This window comes from Oryza sativa, chromosome 9 (genome assembly GCF_034140825.1).
Source record: "Oryza sativa Japonica Group chromosome 9, ASM3414082v1".
Lineage (NCBI taxonomy): Eukaryota > Viridiplantae > Streptophyta > Magnoliopsida > Poales > Poaceae > Oryza > Oryza sativa.
The window spans coordinates 13,704,756-13,729,398 of record NC_089043.1 but is presented as its reverse complement, the minus strand read 5'-3'; the positions used below and the strand labels follow the sequence as shown (position 1 = coordinate 13,729,398).

Here is a 24,643-nt window from a genome sequence, read left to right as displayed (position 1 = left end):
TATACAAAATATATGATAATGTGACTTATTCTCTGCTGTTACAATATAATGCATGCTTTATTTTCTAAAATGTGATTATTTATTGTTTTGATATATGAATGTTATTTTCATGAGCAATTTTGGTATCGTCACAATTAGATAATTTGCGCCTCTCCGCTTCATCTCAACCTCGTTCTGGGTTCAGGTTTATGATCCCTAATAATTGTATGCTATCCAATTGCTCATAATAAAACAAAGATCACATCTTAAGCAATAATATGAGTTGTATTAATACAAAAGATAAGTCAGCATGTGGATGAGTAATCAATGATTGAATTAGATGGATGAAGTGTCATGTGTGACTATGAGCTGGAGAAAAGGAAGGTGAATGGATAAGTAATCAATGATTGAATTAGATGGATGAGTAGCTTCTTAATCCAAAAGCTCACAATATTGTACTATTGCAATATAATAGCTTAAAATTGTTGATAATGTGGCCTCTTACTTATATTGCTTCATAGGAGTAAATGTTCCTTAGTGGGTCCCAACTATATCTTCGTATATATGAAGATATGATTGTTTCTCTCAACTTGCAACTGATAGAGAGATACATTGAACCTAATTAAACTTGTAAGTGGCCAAAAACAGGTAATTAACATCAAAGAACATTCAATAGGCTTGACTTGGGAGGAAGAAAGAGAAAGAAGAGCAGACTTGTAATTCATTTCTCCCACTTGCTGCTTTCACTACTAGAAAATCATTTTTTTCGGACTGCCCCACAGATTTCGTGATGGCGATGTAAACACAGTCACCAAGAAGACATATTGTGAGTTTGTGACAGGCATTAGAACACCATCACGAAGTTATCTATCTATTATATACTAAAAGTCCATTAAACTTCCTACAAGCGCTCTCAAGCCGCCACGTGGCATCTCTACAAACGCTCCAAGGCTGCTAAGTGACATTTAAAATATCTAGCCATTGATTTTCATTTAATCTGGTGGACCCATATTTTTAACCGTTAGATCTAAAAATACCAAATATATTTAATTCATCTTTAGAATTCAGAAAGCCACACATCCACGTCGATCACTCGCGTACGTGTACGTTCATGTACGTACATATACTTCGTTAGTGTACGTCGTTCCCCTTCCTTCCTTTCTTTTTATTTTTTCTTTTTCTTTTTCACTCTCATGAGATAAAAACCAAATAAATTAAATAGGGAGTAGCTAATCTTATAAGCACTTTACAACATTGTCTTAAATTTATTACTTAGGTATTAAAAAATTAATATATAGTATGCAATATACTTCGTCAATCGATCCTAGCCTAAATTATCAATTGTATATCCTCAATGATCCCCAATTCCCCATATATGTAAGTTTTATATATAAGTCACTATTTACTAATCACCAAGTCATATTACTTACGAGGTATTCGTGCACAATGCACCTAACGGCCGGTTAGCTGATATCTAATGAGCATGTATGTCATCAAACACCAAAGATAAAAGGCAATTCTAAGTGTGCAACGATCAACAAATTATAGGTAAGTAGAGGATGCAACTAATCCACCGCAACAATAGTTGACTACAGATAGATTGTGACTATGAGTAATAGCATTTCTATACTCCTACAAACGCTTCTAAGATGTCATGTGATGCTCTAATTAGAAAGAATCTAAGAAAAACTGTAAAATAAAATAAAAATAATATTCACCGATTTATACACAAAATCGGTGATCCATTATTTTTTAACCATTAAATTAGATCTACGATAATAATCCCTCTGTCTAAAAACCATCTAATTACAGACAAAATCGGTGATCCATTATTTTTCAACCATTAAATTAGATCTACGATAATAATCCCTCTGTCTAAAAATCATCTAATCACTCCTTACGTACATACACAACTCCAATGTACATATCTACGCAAGATATATAAAAAGGAAAAAGAAGAAGAGTGTGTATATGATTTATCCCATATGGTTGTTTTCTCTTTCTTTCTAGATCTAAGGTTTTTTTTCTAAATTGAGCATATATGTAGTGATCACTCCTTGCCACGGCGCTATCTCATGCCACCCGTTGCTCCACCCTCTTCCTGTCAAATTTTTAAAAATACTTTTTTTACTAACAATTTAAAAGGCAATCACATGAGCTCATATAAATGCGTGCGGACGCACATTATGAATACAAATACGCACGCCCTATTCCTATGATAAACAAATATTTGTCCGAAAAGAAAAAAAAGAAAAAAACAAACATCCATATGTGTTACAACATTGTATCTGTTTTTTATGTCGTCCCCAGCAAAATAGTATTAACATTTAGCACAAATAATTTTAATAAATTTATCAAATATTAATCCCCACAAACACGAATTGGTAAATTAGATGTATAATATAAGAAAAAAATTAAAACCTATATTAACTTGTATGTTAGCAAAGGATCACAGTTTGAGCAAATTTTTTTTACGTGGTCCACACCACCGAAGCTATTAGATTTTTCGAAGTAGAGTCCAATGATCAACCCTGCTAATTTTTAAAAGAGAAAATTATATATATACCACTAAAATTTAGTAGTATCGATTAACACCATAAACAAATTATGTATACTCTATATATAAATCAACTCAAGACATATAAAAACTATTTTCATCACCTCCATTTTCTCTCACTCATACCCTAAAGGGTGCCAAGCATGGATCTCAACTGGCTACATTGTAGTAACTATGGCAAAAGTATGCATTATTGAGCTGAAGTTGTCTTACCCAAACTGATCTAACTTATTTTAAAATGTTAGATCTATATATTAAAAAAACCTACCGATCGATCAGGCCATCAGAGTGCGTATGTACAACACATGTATCCAGTTCCCTCCTCACGGACGAAATGAACCCACTGGCTCTCGCCTCTTTGTTTTCCTTACAACAATTAAGTTAACCACTGAATAAAAGAAGATCCTAAAAATTACCCCGAAAAAATATCCACCTTATTTTTTAATAAAACTGGTAGACTAATTACTTCATACCATTAGACATCTAACGACTTTCTACCAACTTAATTATATTTCTCAACTTATATACCAGGTCTATTTACCTATACAAATATGTAAAGCTAAATCAATCTACAAAGGTACAAATAAATCTGTCTATGAATGAGGCTCTTTTTATTACTATATATCTCCCTCTTATAATGGATCCTAAAATTTTATACCCCCTTCGTCCTAAAATATAACAACTTTTAGCACTTACGATTTGTCCCAATATAACAATATTACCACCAACATTCCCTTCCCAACTAATCACAATCATCCACCTTTCACTTTTCTCACCTACCTCCACTTCTCAACCCAACATAACATCTCCCTATTTAATTATACCTACTTTCTTAATAACTGTGTCCAACTCTAAAACTTCTTTTATTCTAGGACAGAGGGAGTAGAAATTAAGGAGGAATGAAAAAAATACTAAGATACCCATCCAAGGCTCATTAAATAAGGAGTATGTAAAGAGTTAGAAGATGGTTAGTGTAATGTTGGATAAAAATTAAATGAAGAATGGCTGGATGGTACGAGTAGTATTAATAATTCCTTATATTTTATGATATAAAATTTAAATCCTTTGATTTATGGATGGAGGTAGTAGAAGTAAATAGAATAAAGTACATGAGTATTTGTTTAATTAGATAAAGATGACATATTATCATATTTTTAATAGAAAATTTCTTATATTAATATACCGTAAAATCTACAAAGACATATTTAGTATACAAGAAAAAAAATTAAAGTTTAAATTAAGATGCTAAATATTTTTAAAAATAAAAACATGTAGTATTAAAATGATATTTTCATATGAACAAGCTCCATTATTGCGACATATTTTTCTCATAAATTTAAGACGACGACATGATGCAAGTAATTTTAGTTTACAATTTGTAACAACCCGTCCTTCAGAACAAGGCAGCGCAGCCTCCATCTAACTAGTACGCTTACTTATAAATATCACCTCACTTACACTTTTATTCTCGCTTCGCATAAAATAGTCAACCCAAAAATAATATGGTTGGAGGGACAATACATTACAGGTTGGCTACGCTCTTGCTTAAATAGTAAGATAGTACTACTACTCATGTGCACACAATGCTTATGGAAAAACACATGTCAAATCTTTTAAATAAAAAAAATATATACCACATCCTAATTGCACTAGGATGTCTAAGACACCCCCTCAAAGGATCCGGCGTTCCCGTCGGTCCAACTTACCTCCATAGTCACATATGCATATAGACAAATGTCCAGAAACATGTCCCCTCTTAACGCACGTCCATACGTCAGGGATCGAAACAAACTTCCAAAACAATCAAAAAAAAAATATTGATAAACACAGATTTAGAAGAGTAAAAAAATAATTTTTTTTTGAAAAAAAATAAATAAGGTAGTTGGCTAAATCGCCAGATTGGGACACCAACCCCTCCGCCCGCCATCCACATGGCTGGCAGCCCTCCAATATTCATGTTGCGTGTTGCCACGAAGACCGACTCCTCCTCGTCGGCATCGTTGGCGCAAAGGTCTCGGCCTTGGGCATCGTCCGTCGCGGCACCAAAGTCCATTCCTCCCTGGATACATCGAGGACGGACATGCATGACTGACGACACAACAGTCGCAACCGTTGCTCAAGGTTGCTACTGTTCTCCTCTTGCTTCCCCTCCGCACTCATCTTCATTGTTGACTGAACCTGAATGGACGGTAACCTTCTTCTCGTCCTCTGCATTGCAGGTCTGATCCAGGCTCCTCCACTTTTACCTTCCCACTTGTTTCTGCGTTCTGGTATTCTTTGTTTCCACTAGCGTGTGATGCATGCGTCCAAGGTGCTCGATAAAACGTCGGCAAGGAGTCCACTGCTAGGAGATGAATGCTTGTTGGGGGGGGGGGGGGGGGGGGGGGGGGTGGCGCAATGCAGTTGGATCTGCTGGCACAATGTGGCATAGGTTAGTGCTTGCTCCCACATGGCTTGAAATTGGCATTGATATCTAGATTTTTCAGCCCTTTAGAAACACCATCCGACTCGCTGGAAATGTACTGACAGGCGAGCTTTCTGGGAGAAACATTGTGCGCATTATACTGAACTTCATTCACCAGGTCAGCATATAGTGGTATAAATTTAGTCCTTTTTATGTGTTTATACCTTGGTTCATCTTCATGTCTGTAAGCAATGTTGGCAATTCAGCATTTTTTGAGAGAAATGATATCATATTGAAAGGTCTACGAGGTCAGCATTTTCCGTAAGTGTCCGTCTAACTCATATGCATGCTGCAGGGGTTCTACGAGGACGCTAACGATCGTGTGATTTATTAGTGGAAAAAATGGTTCTGTCCAAATTGATCTACTGTTTTCAGTAAATGTGAAAGGAAGCTTAATGTTGTCAATGTATATATGGGAGTTTAGAGGAGTTTTGGGGTCTGAGGAGCACTCTATTTCTTCACTTTGGTCTATTTCTCTTCCAGCCTATTTATGATTGGAGAACTCTTATTGCAGGAATTGTCATTTAAAAAGAGAAGGGTTTGTCAAACTAATTCCTTTTTGCTACAGCTTTCAAAACCGTCTATTAAATCTGATCTGCTTCTAATTAATCTTATATACAATATGCCAAATTTTCAGCATTTTAAGCAGTGTGTTATCTGCTTTCATTTGCAGAACAATAATTAGTTAATAAACTAACATTTTCATTTGCAGAACAATAATTGGTTAATAAAACTAACACTATATTTTCATTACCAGCTGGTCTGATGAGTGGTAATTAATTAGTTGGGTGTTGCAAATATGCAGGTAGAGAGATAGCAGAAAGGTATGCCGATCAACGATCTTGTGGGTCCCCAATGACAAAAATGATGGGTCTTCGGAAAGAATTCTAGAGATAAGTCGACGTGTGTTAAAAATTGAGGAGTTTGGCACAAGGATGGAAGAAGATGGGAGCATCTGTACTATGGTAGTATGGTCTATATTAGATTATGCAATACTCCAATACAAGAATGGGAGAAGATGTGAACTCTGGTTCTCTGAATTATTAGTCACCAGCAACAACATTACAATGAAATAGTACAACAAGCTTTTAGGCATTGGCTAACCTTTTCTGCTCCATGCAATGGTAATGGAAAAATCACAGTTGCAAGCTAAGAATTAACCGGACAATATGAATATACATATATGAAATTTGCGATTCTTCTTTATATAGAGTCCTTTTGAAGGATAACCTTACCCTGCATCTTACTCTGCCACTGAGGCCACTACCCATCTTAAGAGGATATGATTTTAATCTGCGTTGTGCAGGTATAGATGCATGTACATTTCTAAAAAAAACATATTTTAGTTAAAATACTTGGCATGGATATTTTAGTTAATCTGCGTTGTGCAGATATTTTAGTTAAAACATATTTACAATCCGTTGGCCATGTTTTTGTTAAAACTCTTCATATATATTTTTAATTCATTTTTCGTTGGTTATCTCCTCTTTTCAGCAAATGTGAGCATTTCAGATATTATTAAAAGTCTATTAAGCATAAAAATTCTTGATTAAAAGGAACCCTGTTGTCATTATATCTTTTTATATGGACATTTAATACTATTTTTATCATTTATGGACGTCTAATAAAACAGCTTCAGATGTTGGCGAACCTTCCACGCCAATCTGCTAAAATTTGATTATCATGCACACACATATATCGCTATTATTAAATATCACCGTAGCGTTACCACGGTCACATTACTAGTTACTGAAACAATTAAACGTTTACTCTTTTATTATGGAAAAAAAACATGTACCAAATAGATCATGGCGATGAAAGGTTCGATCCAGAAAATATAAGTATCAAAGGCATATAAGGAATTATTTTACAAAATCTCTAGCTATCTCAATATATGTAGTAAAATAATGATGGGCAGCTTTGCAATTTCATCAATACATATGGATGAAACCACCCTAGAGTAATGAATTGCTTTATCGAATGCTCTAGAATAGCACAGCCTTTCATAGGGATGATTCTTACACTTGCAATAAATTAGCCATTAGAATTTACCTTGACCTCCCCCACACAGGTAGCCAAATCAAAATGTACACGGAAAATAGAGGGAGAATGCTAACAAAATTTCACAAGTATAGTCCTACGATCCGAAGAAAACCAAGATTAGAAAAAGGCAAGAAGCAATTATGATTTAAATTAAAAGGGAGGAGAGATGAAGGAGATACACAAATAAGAAAAGGAGGATGGAGGGAACAAAAATTTCACAAGTATAGGACTGCATTATGAAGAAAACCAAGATTAGTGAAGTCAAGCTAAGAGGATGTGAAGAAGAAAATAGCACCTAGTTAGCTTGCAAAGTCAATCGAAAGGGGATCGATGATGCACGGCGCGTGGCTATGGAAGATACAAAGCAAATAGAAGCATGAGAGGATTTTATTGACAGGTGTACTGTCGACTCACATTCCATTGTAGTGAAGCACTACGATGATTTTGCCTTTATGTTACATGCACATAAAGTTAATGTCTTCATGGCAACCAAGGATATGAAATGGACCGAGGCGGTGCTCTTGGTTGATTCCCTTGCTCGGGGGAGGGGGAGAGACGGGGACGGGACGCGGAGTGTCATTTTCCGCTGGAAATGGTACGGGGTAGAGGGTGGAGTTGAGGCGCCATGCCGGGCAGTGACGCTGCACGAGAGGAGCGCAGGCGATGACGGGCGGCGTACGTGTTCCGCGGGGAAGAGTGGGAGACCGACAGGCTAGGTGTGGGAGGAAAATTGAGATCGATGGATGGTCCTCTATTAGGGAATGGCTGGGCTGCTGCCTGTTGGGCTCACGTATATGAGTATTGCAGTTCACTCCATTGAGATTTAGACTTGGCTGACCATGATCCAGACCACTAGGTTTTGATCCAACGGCTGTCGTTGATTTGGATGATGTGGATGAACCACAGATAAGGAAATTGAGTTAGTGGGGATCACTTGTATAGTATTATAGGATTATAGGATACGATTGTTTTGCTCCGAGGTTAGTTTAGTCGCTACCACTCTCGATGTTTGAAGTCACGATTACGGTATTTACATGGTATGGAGATCGTCGGTACCAGGGTATATGCGATATTGAAGTAAAAGCCCCTTATTTGTATACAGGGTCGGGCCCCTTATTTGACATGTACTAGCCCTACTCCTATTGGTCGAAGCCAGTGTTGCTCTATATTCATCAGAATCACACAAGTACTACCTCCGTTTCAGGTTATAAGACTTTCTAGCATTACCCACATTCATATCCTATCTTACTATAAAGTTATCCCCCACTAACTCCTTAAGTTTAACATGCAAAGATGCCACATCATCATCCACTAACAATCACCACATTTAAACATCATGCAAACATGCTATATCTTTATAGTTTTTATAATTTAAGAGCTTTTCAAATACAAACATGTTAAATTATCATCCAACATAATTCACATAATGTTTCAATGTATATCTTTATTATGTTTTATGATATCCTATATATTTATATAGTTTATCCTCACTTAGTTAGTGCTTAAATGATTAATCTATGGTTTAAATTATCTTTCTCCTATTAAAAAACGGAGGGAGTATGAAACAATACCAACAAAATTTCGGTATTTCTGAGGTGAAAGTGTGACATTCTATCGAAGTCTCCAGCACTAAGTGCACTTCTATGAAAGTACCACATCCAAAATGAGCATGCTAGGCTTGAATATACCAATTTTCCCCGTTGGTAAGAACATTCCCAGTAGTCTGGGCATAGTCACAAATTCAGTGCGCCTAGCTATGATGCTTTTGAACCATCCTGGACACAATACGATCAAGCACATTTTGAACTATGCAAGAAGGCAATAAACACCATTTATCACCTACAATTAGAATCCTGTCTATAGGTGCTATGAAGGTGAAGCAAACCAGCTCCTTCACCTACAATTAGAACAAGATATTAGTAAGAAAAAAAAATCTTGAGTACCAGGAATAAATTTAAACAAGAAAACCAAGACTAAGGCTTAATTACATGTCAAATTTATTCTAAATTGAAGGGACTCTGCAGCTGAAATCTAATATCAGTAAAATTACTTATCCTTGCCAATCATTGCCTAAAATAATCCAATCTTCTTTATTGCATTTCTATGTCAAGAAAACAACAACAAAAAATTCACTTGAAGGCCTCTCCAACCCTCCTTCACAATTTACTGATAAGGGCACATCTTTGAGAAACATAAATATTACAGATATGTTAGTTGCTAACTTAAGACACCACAGCTCAAGTTTTGGGATCTCCGGAGTAATTTATGCTGTCTCTTGGAATGAACATCCGAGGTAGATAAATAAGCTCTTTACATGATATAAGAAGCAACAAGAAACTGAATAATACCTGGATATAATTGTGTTTCCGAAAAACCTACCCATCTCTTCAGCCTGAATGAAAAGCATGAATTTGATGATGATTACTAATGTAATTTTATGAACTTTGTCCATGTTGTATCTAAATAAACAAAAATAAAAAACAGTATTAAGTGGTGGTTAGTCTCTACCACCACCATGGGATCTTTTGTAACACATTATTTGAATATTGAGAGAGGAGAGTTTTTTAGTCTAAACTCCAGCATGGACCAAAGGTTTTCATACTAAAATCCAGCATGAATCCATGTTGTTGTCTAAAAATAAACATATTAGGTTTATCTAAAAACCAATTCTATTCAAAGCAATACAATTAGACAGGCATATATACGCCTCATCCCATTGCACGAAATCACATTCAGCAGTATCATTTAAAAAAATCCGATCATAAACTCATGTTTTTTTGGTAGTAAGGATAACCTGACCTGATCAGTCAGCTACCTTGTGGAGCAGATGACTACTGCTCTTGGTCTCCCTGGCTTCGATGACATATCCAAATATTGCTTCATCATGAGGCAATAGCTACAGAAATGAATGACGGTGCAATAAACACAAATAAGTACCAATAATTCTGCATAACATATTTGGGGTGCTACAGACATATCAAAGCAGTATTCAACTACTAAAAGATTCAAAACTCACGCATATGCTCAGCTCTGCCAACCAGGCCAATCTGAATTATATTTGCTAAAACCTCAACACAAGTGAGACCACATGATTGCATGAATCCTTACATCCAAGTAAAGGAAATGCAGTACTAACATTTACGATTTCAGCCGCTAAGTTATTATACTGTAAAGCTTACTAATCAGTAACTAAAGAATGCACAGTTAATCATCCCTGAACAGAGCCAAGTGCATCTTAAACAGCAGATGCGCACGTATCATCGAGCTAAGATCCTGCATATGTCAAAATTAACCAAAATCCACACCGCCTAGTTTTGAACTAAGCAATAGGGAAGATTTTGTAGACTGATGCAAGCAAATCCCAATTCACAAGTAAACAACAGTAAACTTCAATTTTTTGATCATGCACTCAACATTTGCTACAGGTGGCTACATCGATCTTAAAGTAACATCATGAAGAATTTAATTATTGTGCTAACAAGTAGCATCTTATTTGGGATGTAATTGCACCCCTGCCGGATCCAATGCACGATGTCCAGCCATTAATCCTTTGCAAAGCCCAAACAAGCAAGCATCAGGCAGGAATCTAGAGGCAGACCATTAGCAAATAGCAACAAGAACAGCAAAGCAGTGAGGAAGGAGGGGTGCTAGTGAATAGTGATACATTGTTCCAGGAGGCCTCCGAGTCGTAGTGCCGGACGAGCTTGGAGTGGCCGGTGCCTTTTTCTGCTGGTGTGCCTACGCGCGCAACTATTTCGATAATGGCTTGGCTTTCCTCATCTCGGTCGACAGCGGCGGTGCGGGATTCTTGAGGAGGCCGGCGAAGACGTCGACGACGAACGAAGAGATGGAAACGCGTCACGTCGCGCATCGATGGCGAGGAGTCACGGTGGCGGCGTGATCCTTGGCGGCACGAGAGAGTCATCGGCGGCGTCGCGACCTGACGGTGGTCGGCGGAGCAGTGGAGGGGGCGCCGGGGCGCGGGGCCGATGCGCGGTCAGGGGCGGATGGGTGCGCAGAGGCAGATCCGCAGATGGAGGCGCGGTGCGCAGAGAATCCTTGAGGGCGAGGGGGCGGCGTGATTGACAGAGAAGTGGGGGATGGGGTCCATACGGAGGTTGAGGGGGTGCGTGGTATAATGTGATCCGTTGGATTGGATGATTCTGGACCGTTGGATTTGATGAACGAGTAATGTAGGTGTAAGAGTGGGTTGGTGAATTATAGGGTAGATTTGTAATTACTTTGTATGCCTTCCCCAATCTTGGAAGATAGTATCGGGTTTCACTATACCGAATTACGGACGCGGGATATATTCCAATAGTGAATCAAAGAAACATTCAAAAATTTGAGTTAATTGTCTGTAATCATGAGTCTATGATTTTCAAGCTCCTTTGAAACACAGGATTGCAAGAGAGAGAGAGGGAGGGAGAAACAGAAAATAAAAAACTATGATTTCAATAGGAAAATAAGTGCAAAACATAAAATTGCAAAACACAAAAAAAAATTATAGGAATGGTCATTTTAGCAAACTATAATAAAACATAGGAATCAAATAAGATTTTTATTTTAAGAGATTTATGCTCATGCTAACTTTTCCCTAAAGTCTCTAGGACCGTCAATTCCATAGGAATTTTAGAAAAAGATATAGGATTTGTCCTTTGTTTTAAAGGCTTTCCTAGGAATTGTTTCATTAAGGGCATGTTTGGCACAGCTTCAGCTCCAGCTCCACCCCTCCTGGAGCTGGAGCTCAGCCAAATAGTTTCAGCTCCACCAAAACTGGGAGTGGAGCTGGGTGGAGCTCTCTCACAAAATGAACTAGAGTTGTGGAGCTGGGTTTAGGCAGCTCCACAACTCCACTCCAGACCCAACTCCTGGAGTTAAATTTAGGAGTTGGAGCTGTATCAAACATGCCCTAAGATTCAATCCTTCAATTGTTTCTATGTTTTTCTATTACCAAGTTTAAACCCAACATAAAATGGTAGACATAAAATGGTAGAAATAGACATTATATATCTCTCCATACAAAAAAAATTGATAGCAATTGATAATATAATTGATATTTAGAATTTTCTTTCAAACTCATTGATATTTACTACCACTGTTTCATATTATAAATCAAATTTGTTTAGCTTTGACAATGTTCATAGGGAAACATAACAATATTTTAAACATAAAACAAAGAAAATATCAAAATATATTTAATGTTAGATTAAATAAAACTAATTTTATTATAAACAAACTTGATCAAACTTCCGAAAAGTTTAACTATTAAAGTGACTTATAATATGAAACGGATGAAGTAGATCTTAATTATTCTATATATTAATATTCAACCAAACAATAAAAAAGAGTTGGCTTATAAACACAATTCAAACTTCAAATTTCATTTTTGAAACATTTCTGCAAAACAGTGGCAGTTATTCAAGTATTTGGAGGGAGTATCCCTCTCTCTCTCTCTTTTGTTATTGACATTTTTTTCCCGTTCAAAAAAAAATATTGACATTTTTTTCCCCAACTGCCGGCGATATGGCCGCTACGGCCGCCTCCTCCCTGTCCGCCGCCGCCGCCGCCGCTCGCCGGAGCTTCCCCTCCCGCCTCCGACTCCTAGCACGCCGCCGCCGCCTCCCGTTCTCGTCCACCGCCTCCTTCTCCGCCGCTGCGCCACCGGCTGCCGCGGCGAGCTTCGGCTGGGAGGACGCCCTCCGGGTCGCCGCCGACGACCGGCGGGGCGACGAGTCCGACCTCTCCGGGTACTCCCGGAAGGTCGACACCTGCAACCGAGGAATGGTGAGTTTCTTGCCCCTACCGTGTCAACCGCGCGCGCTTGAACGCCTCGGGTGTGAATTTCGTTGGGGTTTCGCAGGACAAGAAGGGGGAGTTCGTGGCGTTCATGGTGGAGGATCAGGTTGTGGGGTATATCCACCAAGGGTGAGTGCAGTTATTATGTTCCAATTTGGGGCTAATTTGTTCATAATTCGAATTCTGTCCTCCAAATTTTGCGAATCGTGAGGAACAGCCATTCAGTCAACTGCATGTCCCGGTGTCAGTATAATCCTTGATCGGGTAGAACTCTGCTTTTCAGCCTATGACCAACCCAGCCAAACAGGATATAAATCTCTCTGAAAACGAGGGTATAAATATGACAGATGCGGTGGAACATGCGTAATCGTAACTAGTCTCATTGCAGCCTAAAATATTATGGTTGATCTGCATTATTGTTTAAATAATGCGGTCAGTCACACTATCTGATTATGGCTCGTTTATTTGAACTGGCTGCATCTTTTTTCAAGATTTAAGTTGCATACTTGTACAAATTTCGCATCTCTCTGCGTCTAGTTATTTTTGTCCACATAGTAAGTGTAAATGTATGTTTTGTATTGAAATTTCGAGATTCTTGTCTGTATGAGGTAAGCTCATAACATGACGAGCACAAAGTTTTATTATTTGGGATTCAGTGTCTGCATTGGCAGTGTGGACTATGAGGATATTTTACTACTTATTGCAATTACAATATTCATGATTCAGTGTATATTTTAGGGTGAGATTGGTTTTACAAGGTGCTTATCTCATTCATTCCAATTTCAGTTTTGTTGAACATCTAAGAGACTTCCGTGATGTTTTTACCATTGCCTCGGGCAGCAATGGAAGCAATAATGTTGAACATGTGACTCTCCATTCATCTCTAAGGACTCCAGATGAACGAACAAATGCTGTTGGAAGTGTCATAAGAAGTCTAGGAGATCTGATTCCAGGTATTCGAAATGAGGTACTCACCACAATTCAGTATCCAAGTCATTGATTCTTTAATGAACAAGCTTGATTTTAAATTCTGATGCATTTATTGATTTGCTGAATGTTGGATCCTACATTTTTCAGTAGAATTGCCACAGTAGTTTTTTTAAATATTCTTCTTGTTTTATTAGGCCTTATTGGAGATTTCACATTTTCTCTCTATAATCTCGTTCTAATAATATGCTCAATCTAACAGCTCTATCCAATAACATCATCTTATGGCATGCCTGTGTACTTCTCTCTGGAACGTGCTGCTGCCCCCTACTTTGGTATAAAGGTTCTCTGTCATGCTTCCTTATTTTTAAAAGGAAATACTCCCTCCGTTTTTTAATAGATGACGCCGTTGACTTTTTCTCATATGTTTGACCATTCGTCTTATTCAAAAAATTTACGTAATTATAATTTATTTTGTTATGGGTTGTTTTATCACTCATAGTACTTTAAGTGTGGTTTATATCTTATACATTTGCATAAAATTTTTGAATAAGACGAATGGTCAAACATGTGAGAAAAAGTCAACGGCGTCATCTATTAAAAAACGGAGGTAGTATATTCTATGCCAATAGTGTCACCTATATACATATGTTAGTGAATTATAGGGAAGTGTTCTACATCCAAAATAGCTGCTTACTGCTAATCATATCTGCCATGTGGCTATTTACTGGCTTTCTTTTTTTGGTAATTGATATGGTCCAAGTGTTCAATCCTTATCGATGAGATGTTATGTATATTGTCAGGCTTATGGAGTTCATATGAATGGGTATGTTGAGAAGGAGGGCCAGAAATTTCTTTGGATTGCTAAGAGAAGTGATACGAAGCAGACCTTTCCAGGAATGCTTGATCATCTTGTTGCAGGTGGCCTGGTGTGCATTTCCATCACTCTCTTTTTTTGGTCCATCTTATTAGCAGTAATTATTTTTCAGTTATCATCTTGTTGTAGTAAATTATGAAACTTTAAAACAATTGCATAGGGCCTTTTGATGCCTTCATTCCTTCGTAAAAAATTAAAGGGGAACTGTGCACATATCAGACCGTAACATTTTAAGCTTCTAGTTGATTATTGTCAGATTCAGCCTAGGATTGACTTGGCTGAAGTGTCTGGTTAGTGGTCACTGGGTAACCAGTTGTTCCACTTGGTCAGCGACCAAACTTCATTTTCCACTATAATATTTATAATGCATATAATCTCCAAAAAATTTAATCTATGATAACATTTCATTCTCTTCTGAACGTTGTGGTCATAACCAGCTACATCAGATATCAGGAACAGAAAGTCTCAGCATACTTTGGGCAACATAAACATCCATGTTCTTGCTGGATTTTGTTTTACGTGCAAATGATGTGCCTCAAATGGCCTTAAACTCTTGGCCATATGATTCTTTTGCTCCTAATGTTTTGGGGCATCCCGACAATTATATACCTGGTAATCTGATGTTCTTGGTAAAGCTTAGATGAGAAATTTCAGCTGGTTTATGGGGACAATAAATTGTAATATCATACTTCTTATTTATACTGATGTAGGCTGCATGAACAGGTGGCCACTTTAGGGTTCATATAAAATTTCTCTAAAGGGTTTTAATCTGTCTTGTATGTCAAAAAGTCAATTCAATCAAACAGGTAGGGATGCTTTAGTCTCAAATGTGTGGCTCAGTTCTTCTCTCTGACCTGTTTTTTTTTTTTTTCTGTTGTGAAAGTGAATAGCTAGCTATTAACTTACATTGATTGGTACACTGATTCCCCTTGAAAACTTTTAGCCATATGGAATCTCCTGTGAAGAGAATGTTATCAAGGAATGTGAAGAGGAAGCAGGAATCCCAAGATCCATTTCAAGCAAGTAATATGACCGCTGTTGCCTGAAAAATTATAAATTTCTCTGTGATCTTCATCGTGTTTGCCGTGCAAGTACCCATAGTCTAACTCATAATTACCATGTTTGCTAGTGCTACCTCTGTTGGAGCGATCTCTTACATGGATATTGAAGGGTTTAGATACAAAAGGGATGTTCTCTTCTGTTATGACCTTAAACTTCCTCCAGATTTTGTTCCTAATAATGAAGGTAAACATTCCCATTTGGCAGAACAAAAACTTGACCCCAACCATGCTATACTTCTCTGTTCTCTATAAATGGTACTCTAGCATGAAAATATTTAATGAATCTTCTACCAACTCTTGCAGATGGAGAGGTTGGTAGCTTCAGATTAATCCCTGTACCACATGCTGCAAATATTATCCGGAGGACACATTTTTTCAAGCCAAATTGCAACCTTGTGATTATTGACTTCCTCTTCCGTCATGGGTATCACGTGCATATTATATTCTTCTTTTGTTCATCGCAACCAAAAAATGAAATTCCTTGTTCTATGAGTAGTTTGCTTTCATTAACAAAAGTTTCTCACATGCTGTCTTGATAATCTCCCTTTTAGGTATATAAACCCAGATTACCATGGCTACCTAAAGCTGCTGCAAAGCTTGAGGAGAGGTGATTGCTCGTAGTGCTGCCTTCAGTTCAGACTGATTATGAGGATTTTAAATTCAAGACTTTACTCTGTCAAGTGCTTTCATCTCCTCCAGTGATCACTGTTTGTAATCACATTTGTCGAGCATTGGTTCAGATTCTTGAAAACCTTAACCTCCATGGCTCCATATGCATACAATCTGAAGCATCAACGGTGGCTCGGATTATCCAACTAGCAAGTGCAAATGTTTGCTTGATATTTGATTTTTGCCAAACAAGTTCGGGTGTTTGATTTGCTTCAGCGAATTTGTGATGATGGACACCAGGCGTTGCGGAAGGTGGATCACATGGCATGGAACCATGGATGGATAGTTCGTCCCTTATCCTGTCTCTTTTTTTTTTTTTCTGGAAAACAGAGGATAGTACTGGATTTGAGTATGAACATAAATAGTGAGGGAATATGAATTCATATATGGAGGAAATATATGTCAAGCTAAAAGGGAATTGCCCTGGTCTCCCGGCAAAAAAAATAGAGAACATCACTGATCACGAATACTTATTAGTGTGATATACTATCACGCAAGTAATTATCATATGACTATTCGAGCGATATGTCCATATGAAATCAGATTAGCAACTTAACAAGCACATTTAGCCGTGTATATGATATGTACTGAGATTTTTCTTAAAAAAGGAAAATAGGCCACTAGAGCGCAGGGGTTTCCAGCACACCTTAAACAGGAGACCACAACTTAGTACGAAACTAACACTAAGGCCTGGTTTAGTTTCCATAACAAAAAGCTAACAAACACTAAACGAATCTTTTAAGACTAATTACGCTATGATCTGACAATGTGGTGCTACATTAAACATTTACTAATGATGGATTAATTAGACTTAATAAATTCGTCTCGCAATTTCCTGGCAGAATCTATAATTTATTTATTTTGTTATTAAACTACGTTTAATACTTTAAATATGTGTCCGTATATCCCATGTTAACTAAGGTTGTGTTTAGTTCAGCGCAAAGTTTGGATTTTGGTTGAAATTGGAGATGATGTGACTGAAAAGTTGTGTATGTATGACAGGTTGATGTGATGGAAAATGACTGAAGTTTGGATCCAAACTTTGGATCTAAACACAGCCTAAACCCAAAATTTCCCAGATTTGAGTGCTGAAAAGATGTACTCCCTCCGTCCCAAAAAAAAGACAAACCCTGGTTTCCGTGTCCAACGTTTGACCGTCCGTCTTATTTGAAAAAAATTATGAAAAAAATTAAAAAAATAAGTCACGCATAAAGCATTAATCATGTTTTATCATCTAACAACAATGAAAATACTAATTATAAAAAATTTTCATATAAGACGGACAGTCAAATGTTGTCACGAAAACCCACTGTTTGTCTTTTTTTTTGATTGAGGGAGTATCTACTGACAGAGAAGCTAGGCTTGGTAGGCGACGAGATTCAACATGGTATGTTCTGCTGCAAGCAGTAACCTTTGTCAATTCTTGGAACGCATCACTCTCCAGTCTTACACGTTTTGCCCTTAATTAGTCCATCATATCACTTCACTACACATATGTTCTGACTGCAGCTGTGCATTCTATCTACTCTCTCCGTCCTAGAATGTAGCTATTTTTAGGATTCAAACTTGTCCCAAAAGAAGCTATTTCTAGGTAGATGAGAGGCTGTTATACCTGTTTTACCCCTGCACCCCACAGCACTGACACACCACATATCCCCAGTCTATGGAGGAGACGAGGAGATAGGCACCAGACTTCTTTGGTTTGAATTTTAAAAGTTAGTCCCATTTTTTATTCTGGATATGCAGGTGTTAGGGGAATAGGAGCTGTGGAAGGAATGCTGCGTGTCCTTGTGCCAGCATATTCATGATTCCGTCAAAGAAGGGCACTATGGTCATAACACCCAAAACCTTAATCCATCCAAACAACCTAGAAATAGCTACATTCTTGATTCTGAGACGGAGGTAGTAGGATGTTTTATGAACGTACGGTTGAGTTGGCATGTTAAATTTGTTGTTATCTTCTAGGTGCACGAATATTGGTAGGAGATGAATCATTCGGGAATCGGATGTATCTCTTGTGCAAATTCTGGACTAATCTAATCGTGTAGAGTATACTCTTGTGTGCCTTCTTAGCCAATGGATGTCAGGGATGAATTAGCAGAACACACAACATGAGTACATCAGATCGATCAAAATAATGATTCATAAATTTCTGCACTAATCTAATTGTTTAAAATATATACTTGATTGTGGTGGCAATCAAATTCCGGTTCAGCTATTAGAAAGGTTAAACAATGAAAAGCTATGATTTTAAAATGGGTGGTGATAGTAGCACAACAATTTCAATATTTGAAACCGAACAATTGGGTTCTCGACATACATGTGCATTAGACCCACCACTATTTATACATAGAAAAATATTTGTACATAAATTTTAATTGGACATAACTACACAGCTAGTGCTACCACTCCATCTATAAGAGGCACCATCCACCTATACTTCAAATACATTTTTTTCTTAAACTACTCATCCGATCTATGATCCGATTACACCGTTGTGTTCGTAACAATTAAATCTTTACAACAAGATCTCACATGATTATATTTTGATGAAAAATCACAAAATACTTTTATAATATGTCTAAATTACTTTTAGATTTTACTTAGTTACTTCTTAGATATATAAAAGTAAATTCAGTAAAACCTAAAAGTAATTTACATATATTATAGAAGTAACTTAGAACAAAAAGGTAACTTTAGCATGTCATTTGAAGTAAATCCGTAGTAGAGATAAAAATATGACTCTATCTAGAAATTAAATTAACCAGCACAAATTATGGAATTAACTAAAATAATAATAAAAGTAATCACCCCAGAGCATTATGAATGTATAGGAAGTATTTTAATCAAATCTAAAAGTAACTTTTAACTCGCCGACGACATTCTGCCCTTTCCACCGGAGGGTTTCTGCTCCATCAAAAAACTGCAGAACTAAATCTTCTTGCTCACAAATCCAAAAGAAACTTCTGCTCACTCCTTTTGTGTCCTACATCACCGTCTACTTAAATAGAGTCTCTGTAGCAACCTCCACACTAACTACTCTCCTGGTCGCACGGCCTTGCATGCATGCGGATCAACAAGCCATGCATGGAGAAAATTCAAATGCCTCACCAAGCAGAACACGCAGCGCAGTAATCCGAATTTTCAAAAAAATGAAGAATAATCAAGTTTCTGCAGCGGTGGATTAGTGGATCTTTTCTCACCATCCGTTAGTGAGTTGAACCCCGAAACCTTGATGTGAGATGGACAGGTGTCCGGTGGTTACAATAGGAGTAGCTACTCCTGGGAGTAGTATATAGGCTTCCTATATATATATGTATATGTACATACATATATATATATATGATAATTTGTTCAATGAAAAAAGGCATTAATTAAAGTTACTTTCTTTTTGTTATAATAATATATGTAAATTACTTTTAGGCTTTACTGAATTTACTTTTATATGTGTAAGAAGTAACTTAGTGAAATCTAAAAGTAATTTAGACATATCATAAAAGTAATTTTTGATTTTTCATCAAAATATAATAATGTGATATCTTGTTGTAAAGATTTAATTATTACGAACACAATGGTGTAATCGGATTGTAAATCGGATGAGTAATTTAAGAGAAAATTTTATTTAAAGTATAGATGATAGGAATATTTCCCCTACATGCTCAATGGATTAATAGCAACCAAAACTCCTAAAGTACTAGCACGTGGGTGTCTCCGGTTAAGACTAATTGGAGAGGCCTCTCCAATTAAAATTAAATTTACCGTATGTCATTTTTTTATTTTTCATAGGACACTGAAAATAATTCATTCTGAACAGAAAAGGAGCTAGTTGCGGTACTCTGAAGATAAGTTCAGCCCAAAGAACAGAGCATGACAGTAAAATGATGAAACTGATTCCAGAATAGCAGGAGACGCTATTGTTTATCTATTGTCCCTTTATGCCGAAGACATTTGCAAAATAAAATCCCATGCAAATTATTTTTCTCAATCATATGTCATTCACATGAAGAACGAAGTAGTTACCAGAAGATTCCAATTTTTCTAATAATTCCATGTGAACTAGACAGCTCTTGGTTAAGTTCATCTGTTCATATGCTGACTTGTCAAAAAAGGGTGACAACTGAATGACAATCCTGCTGCTTAACAAAATTAAGTAAGCAAACATGCTTGTAGAGTATCTTGTTAAACTTTGTAGATTAGTACTGCTAGTTGAAACAACTAGATGATGTTCATGGAGAAGCAGAAGTGGAAAGCTTGCAAAGCAGTTGAGATGGGTTAACGTTTCTCAGGTCCGTTGAGGATGAATGTATCTTTTTCTCTCTCACACTCTCCTCTACAACCCTTCTCGCTGATGGTGCCTGAGAGGCCACCGTGTTTCTTAGTTGTTTGGACAGTTTGCTGGGCAGCTACTTTGTAGGTCTAGCGGTGTCTGGTCACACGCACAGTGGTGTTGTCAGCATGTGGTGGTGTGTTTGTTTTTCTTTTCATTCCTAATTACAGATTCACAGTATTATAGGCTTATATTTTTTTTCTACTATATTAATATGAGATAGGAGTATCACACTGTCCGATACCGTTTGTTTCGAAAAAGAAGAGCTTGCAAAGAGAGGAGGTAAACAACATGTTGCAAAGCTAATGTGATAGGATGCTAATTAAGGTGAGAGAACGGAAACCGGTGGACAGACCACCTGATGATCTTTTTTCTATATGCTTGTGTATTTAGTCTGCTCCTAGTTTTCCAAGGGTTTATGGCTCTTTAGTAGGAAAAGGTTGGTTTTTTTCTTCTATGTTAATGCCTAAATATAAAAGTAGGCCTTTTTATGTTGCAAAAATCGTGTTTTTGTAAGATGGAAATCCTAGCGGATCGGTGTGGTATATGAATGTGGGTACTCTTTTTGTTTGGCTTTCTTCCAAAAGCTAGGTCATTATGCAATATAATGATCTTACTTTTAAAAAAGTTGAAACAACTAAGGATGGAAGTATCCCAGATAGACCGAGTATCTTCTCTAGCATAGTTAGTACTAATGTATTATGAAAACCAATTATACCAAATTGCCAACCAAGGTTCTCTTTTGAGAACAACCAGAGACCTGCATTATTGTCATTATCTTCCTTCCTAGAACATGGCATTGTGCTACATGGTTAGTAGATTGCACATGGCGGCAATGCCATTTGCCGCCATTGAAGGTCCACAGCAAGATAAGGTTACTATCTTTTCAGAAATAGTTTTTCACTAACACTAATAAATGGGTCAACAGCTCCCAACATCTTCTGAGAACATGGAAAGACTATTGATTTTAAAATTGTCCCAACCATTTCCATATATGATGAGATTAATGGGTACAAATGCATACATAATTAACTTAAAAGACAACCGAAAGCAATGGCGGATTCAGTATGGAGGCTGGGGAAAAGGAAACCACCCAGTGGATCTCCAATGAGAACAGGGAAGGACAGCTAGAGGAAGAAGGCAATGAGTCCCCTCCTACCTCAAGCTTCATCCCTCAGTGAAAATCGTAAATGCATTTCCAATTAACCTGACATTCCAAACCTTCTTTTAAAATATATATTTTAGCAGGATACTAGATGCCAAAATTAAAGAGAAAAGGAAAAATCTATATCTATGCCTAATAATTAAAAGATAAGTAAGGTTTCCGGGTTTTTTCGTACGTTGTTTAGTTTTCCATGTCCTACGTGCGTGTAAAAATAAGTAAGGATTGTGTTTTTCTTTTCATCTGTCGTATGCACGTGTATTATGTCGTCCGACTCTTCTCTAGATCAGTTTCCTAATTTGCACAGCTAGGTCCAGTTGCCCAACATCAGACACAAATAAACACAATAATCAGTTTTGGCCCAATGTGTGAAATGGTCGGCCTGTGTGCTACAATTTGCATTGAACACTGTATGCCGTCATCCGGCAAAACTTTCTATGCTTTCTACTAAAAGCAAAACCTTTGTGCCTTTCGTAAAAAAAGAAAAGAAAAAAGAAAGGCAATTAGTCCACTCGAAGTCTCGAACCCCCAAGCTACATTTGCCAGTAAATCATATATACATTTCCAATTAAGTCAACATTCAAAACCAATTTTTTTTGAAAAATATAAATCTTTTTAAGCAGTGTCCAACATGCCAAAATTAAAGAGAAAAGAAAAGGAATAAGATAAAAAAAAATCATAGAGAGAGATATGGGTCTCTAATCGTTGGATCTCTTTGTACCACAACGTTGTGCACATAGCAATTAATCCAATGCACAGAATCAAACTGCCAAATCGTGAAACTGACTGAGATCTCGCCGCAGAGCTGGGAGAAACGCCAAAAGAACATGAAGAGAAGCAAAAGCAAAACTGCTGCCAGAACAGCACGACGAGTCTCTTTTTATGATCTTAATAATACTCCCTAAGTTTCTCAATATAAGTCATTTTAGCATTTTCCATATTCATATTGATGTTAATAAATCTAGAAATATGAATGTGGAAAATACTAGAATGACTTAAATTGTGAAACGGAGGAAGTAATTAGTAATAGTCCCTAGTCTCTAGTCATAGTTAAAGGTTTGCCTAGTTAAAGCGATGCAAAGCTTTAAGCAGCAGTAGCTCTCACTCTATAGGAATATAGGATCCAGCAGATCATTCGATCGAGTGAATTCGCTAGTCGCTACGGTTCAAATGTTCAATGAAATAAAATAACGCAAAATAAAAGGCACTGTGTTATGTTTTATTTTTCGCTTGGATCGTGTCACTACTTCAGTTAAATATAAAAGCAGTGACATGTCATCTTTGAAAAATAATCATAGTAGGCAATTTTATTTGGATAATAATATCCACGACACAGAAGTACAGAACTCACACTGCCAACGACACTTAGGCTCAGTTCGGCACCCCACCCAAACATCAGTACGAAAACGGAACAATCTATTAGCACATGATTAATTAAGTATTAGATTTTTTTTAAAAAATAGATTAATTTGATTTTTTAAAGCAACTTTCGTATAGAAATTTTTTGAAAAAAAACACATCGTTTAGCAGTTTGAAAAGCGTGCGCGCGGAAAACGAATGAGAGGGGTTAGGAACATTAGGTGCCAAAGACACCCTTACACATATCCAAAATATTTAGTCTGACTCAGATTGGATAATATGTATTCCCTTCGTAAAAAAACCAATTGAGTGCTAGGCTGCAACAAAAGACATACTCTATGTCTAGATTCATTATACTAGAATATGTTATATCGTAGTACTTGATTGCCTTTTTTTTTTGGACCTGCTTCGTTCCAATATAAGCTTAGTTTTAGGGGTAAGAGGAGAAATTAAGAGCGAGGAAAAATTACCTAGGTGTCCCCTAATAAATAAAAGATGATAGGAAGTGAGTAGGTAGTTACGGGTAGAATGAAGAGAAATTTAAGGTAGATGTGATTGATGAGATAAATAGTACTTTCTCGATTTCATATTATAAGTCATTTGAATTTTTACTAAGATTAAATAAAAAATTAGCAACATCTAAAATATCAAATTAGTTTTGTTAAATCTAACATTGAATATATTTTAAGAATATATTTGTTTCGGGGTTAAAAATACTAATCTATTTTTCTATAAATTTGATCAAACTTAAAAAAATTCAACTAGAAAAAAAAACAACTTATAATATAAAGCAAATATAGTAGTGTAAGATTGTACTTATTCTGGGACAGAATTTTGAGCCTAAAAATGTACCCCCTCCATCCAAAAATATAAATATATAGTACTGGATGTGACGTTTCATAGTATGTCAAGATACATTATACTAGAAAATGTATGATCCAGTCCTAAATTTTTATATTTTTGGGACGGAAGGAGGGAGTATTTATTTTAACAATAATCCGCTCATTAAACGAAAACCGAGAGATTGTATTATCTGCGTATGCTGTAGGACATGCGCGTTCACAGCTCACAAGACGCCCAAATTGTGTGAACAAACAAACAGCGGAACTCATCTGCCACCTATACTTCCTGCTTGTTCTAGCCGCCTATTTCCTGCTTGTTTTATCCAACTTGTTTGGGTTTGAATAAAAAAAGTGCGTCTACATCAAACTGGCAAAGTACACGCTACCTCGTTGAATTTTGCTTTGACCGAAGCCAGCTTAAGCTGAATAAAATAGAAAATATGCAACGTGTCCCAAATTTGTACCAAGGCCGACAAACTTGGTTTCTATGCCTCATAATGGGTTTGTGGCGTGACAACTTAAAAAAAAAACAAAGAAAAGTTTGACAACATCACAAACATTCTATAATTAGCATGTC

General features: G+C 36.9%; 1 protein-coding gene and 2 long non-coding RNA genes across 4 annotated transcripts; 2 read left to right on the top strand and 1 right to left on the bottom strand.

Annotated features, from left to right (window-relative positions):
• The first annotated feature begins 4,437 nt into the window (after positions 1–4,437).
• On the top strand, positions 4,438–6,212 carry LOC112936393 (uncharacterized). The gene is made up of 4 exons (XR_003238499.2): positions 4,438–4,657; positions 4,756–4,967; positions 5,066–5,118; positions 5,806–6,212. It is a non-coding gene; the product is annotated as an uncharacterized lncRNA (long non-coding RNA).
• A 2,481-nt stretch (positions 6,213–8,693) lies between these two features.
• On the bottom strand, positions 8,694–11,104 carry LOC107277434 (uncharacterized). The gene is made up of 4 exons (XR_001539765.3): positions 10,708–11,104; positions 9,843–9,939; positions 9,392–9,435; positions 8,694–8,940 (listed from the first exon to the last, which is right to left on the bottom strand). It is a non-coding gene; the product is annotated as an uncharacterized lncRNA (long non-coding RNA).
• Positions 11,105–12,504: 1,400 nt separating this feature from the next.
• Positions 12,505–16,789, top strand: LOC4346716 (nudix hydrolase 20, chloroplastic). Of its 2 annotated transcripts, none has more exons than XR_010735191.1 (9): positions 12,505–12,830; positions 12,907–12,971; positions 13,629–13,809; positions 14,032–14,112; positions 14,573–14,698; positions 15,590–15,665; positions 15,776–15,891; positions 16,011–16,131; positions 16,259–16,789. XR_010735191.1 is itself a non-coding variant. In XM_015755176.3 (9 exons), exons 1-9 carry the CDS (start codon positions 12,570–12,572, stop codon positions 16,326–16,328), a joined length of 1,101 nt encoding a protein of 366 aa, XP_015610662.1. In that variant the 5' UTR covers positions 12,505–12,569; the 3' UTR covers positions 16,329–16,789. The 2 variants fall into 2 exon arrangements, 1 of the variants encoding a protein (XP_015610662.1); XM_015755176.3 differs by having other exon boundaries at positions 15,590–15,669.
• Positions 16,790–24,643: the final 7,854 nt, after the last annotated feature.

Excerpts from the sequence above, each read along its gene's own strand:
- LOC4346716 (XM_015755176.3), top strand. The coding sequence starts at position 12,570 with ATGGCCGCTACGGCCGCCTCCTCCCTGTCCGCCGCCGCCGCCGCCGCT. Across the intron at positions 12,831-12,906 it reads ACACCTGCAACCGAGGAATG|GACAAGAAGGGGGAGTTCGT; the intron begins GTGAGTTTCTTG and ends GGGGTTTCGCAG. Across the intron at positions 15,670-15,775 it reads CCAAGATCCATTTCAAGCAA|TGCTACCTCTGTTGGAGCGA; the intron begins GTAATATGACCG and ends CATGTTTGCTAG.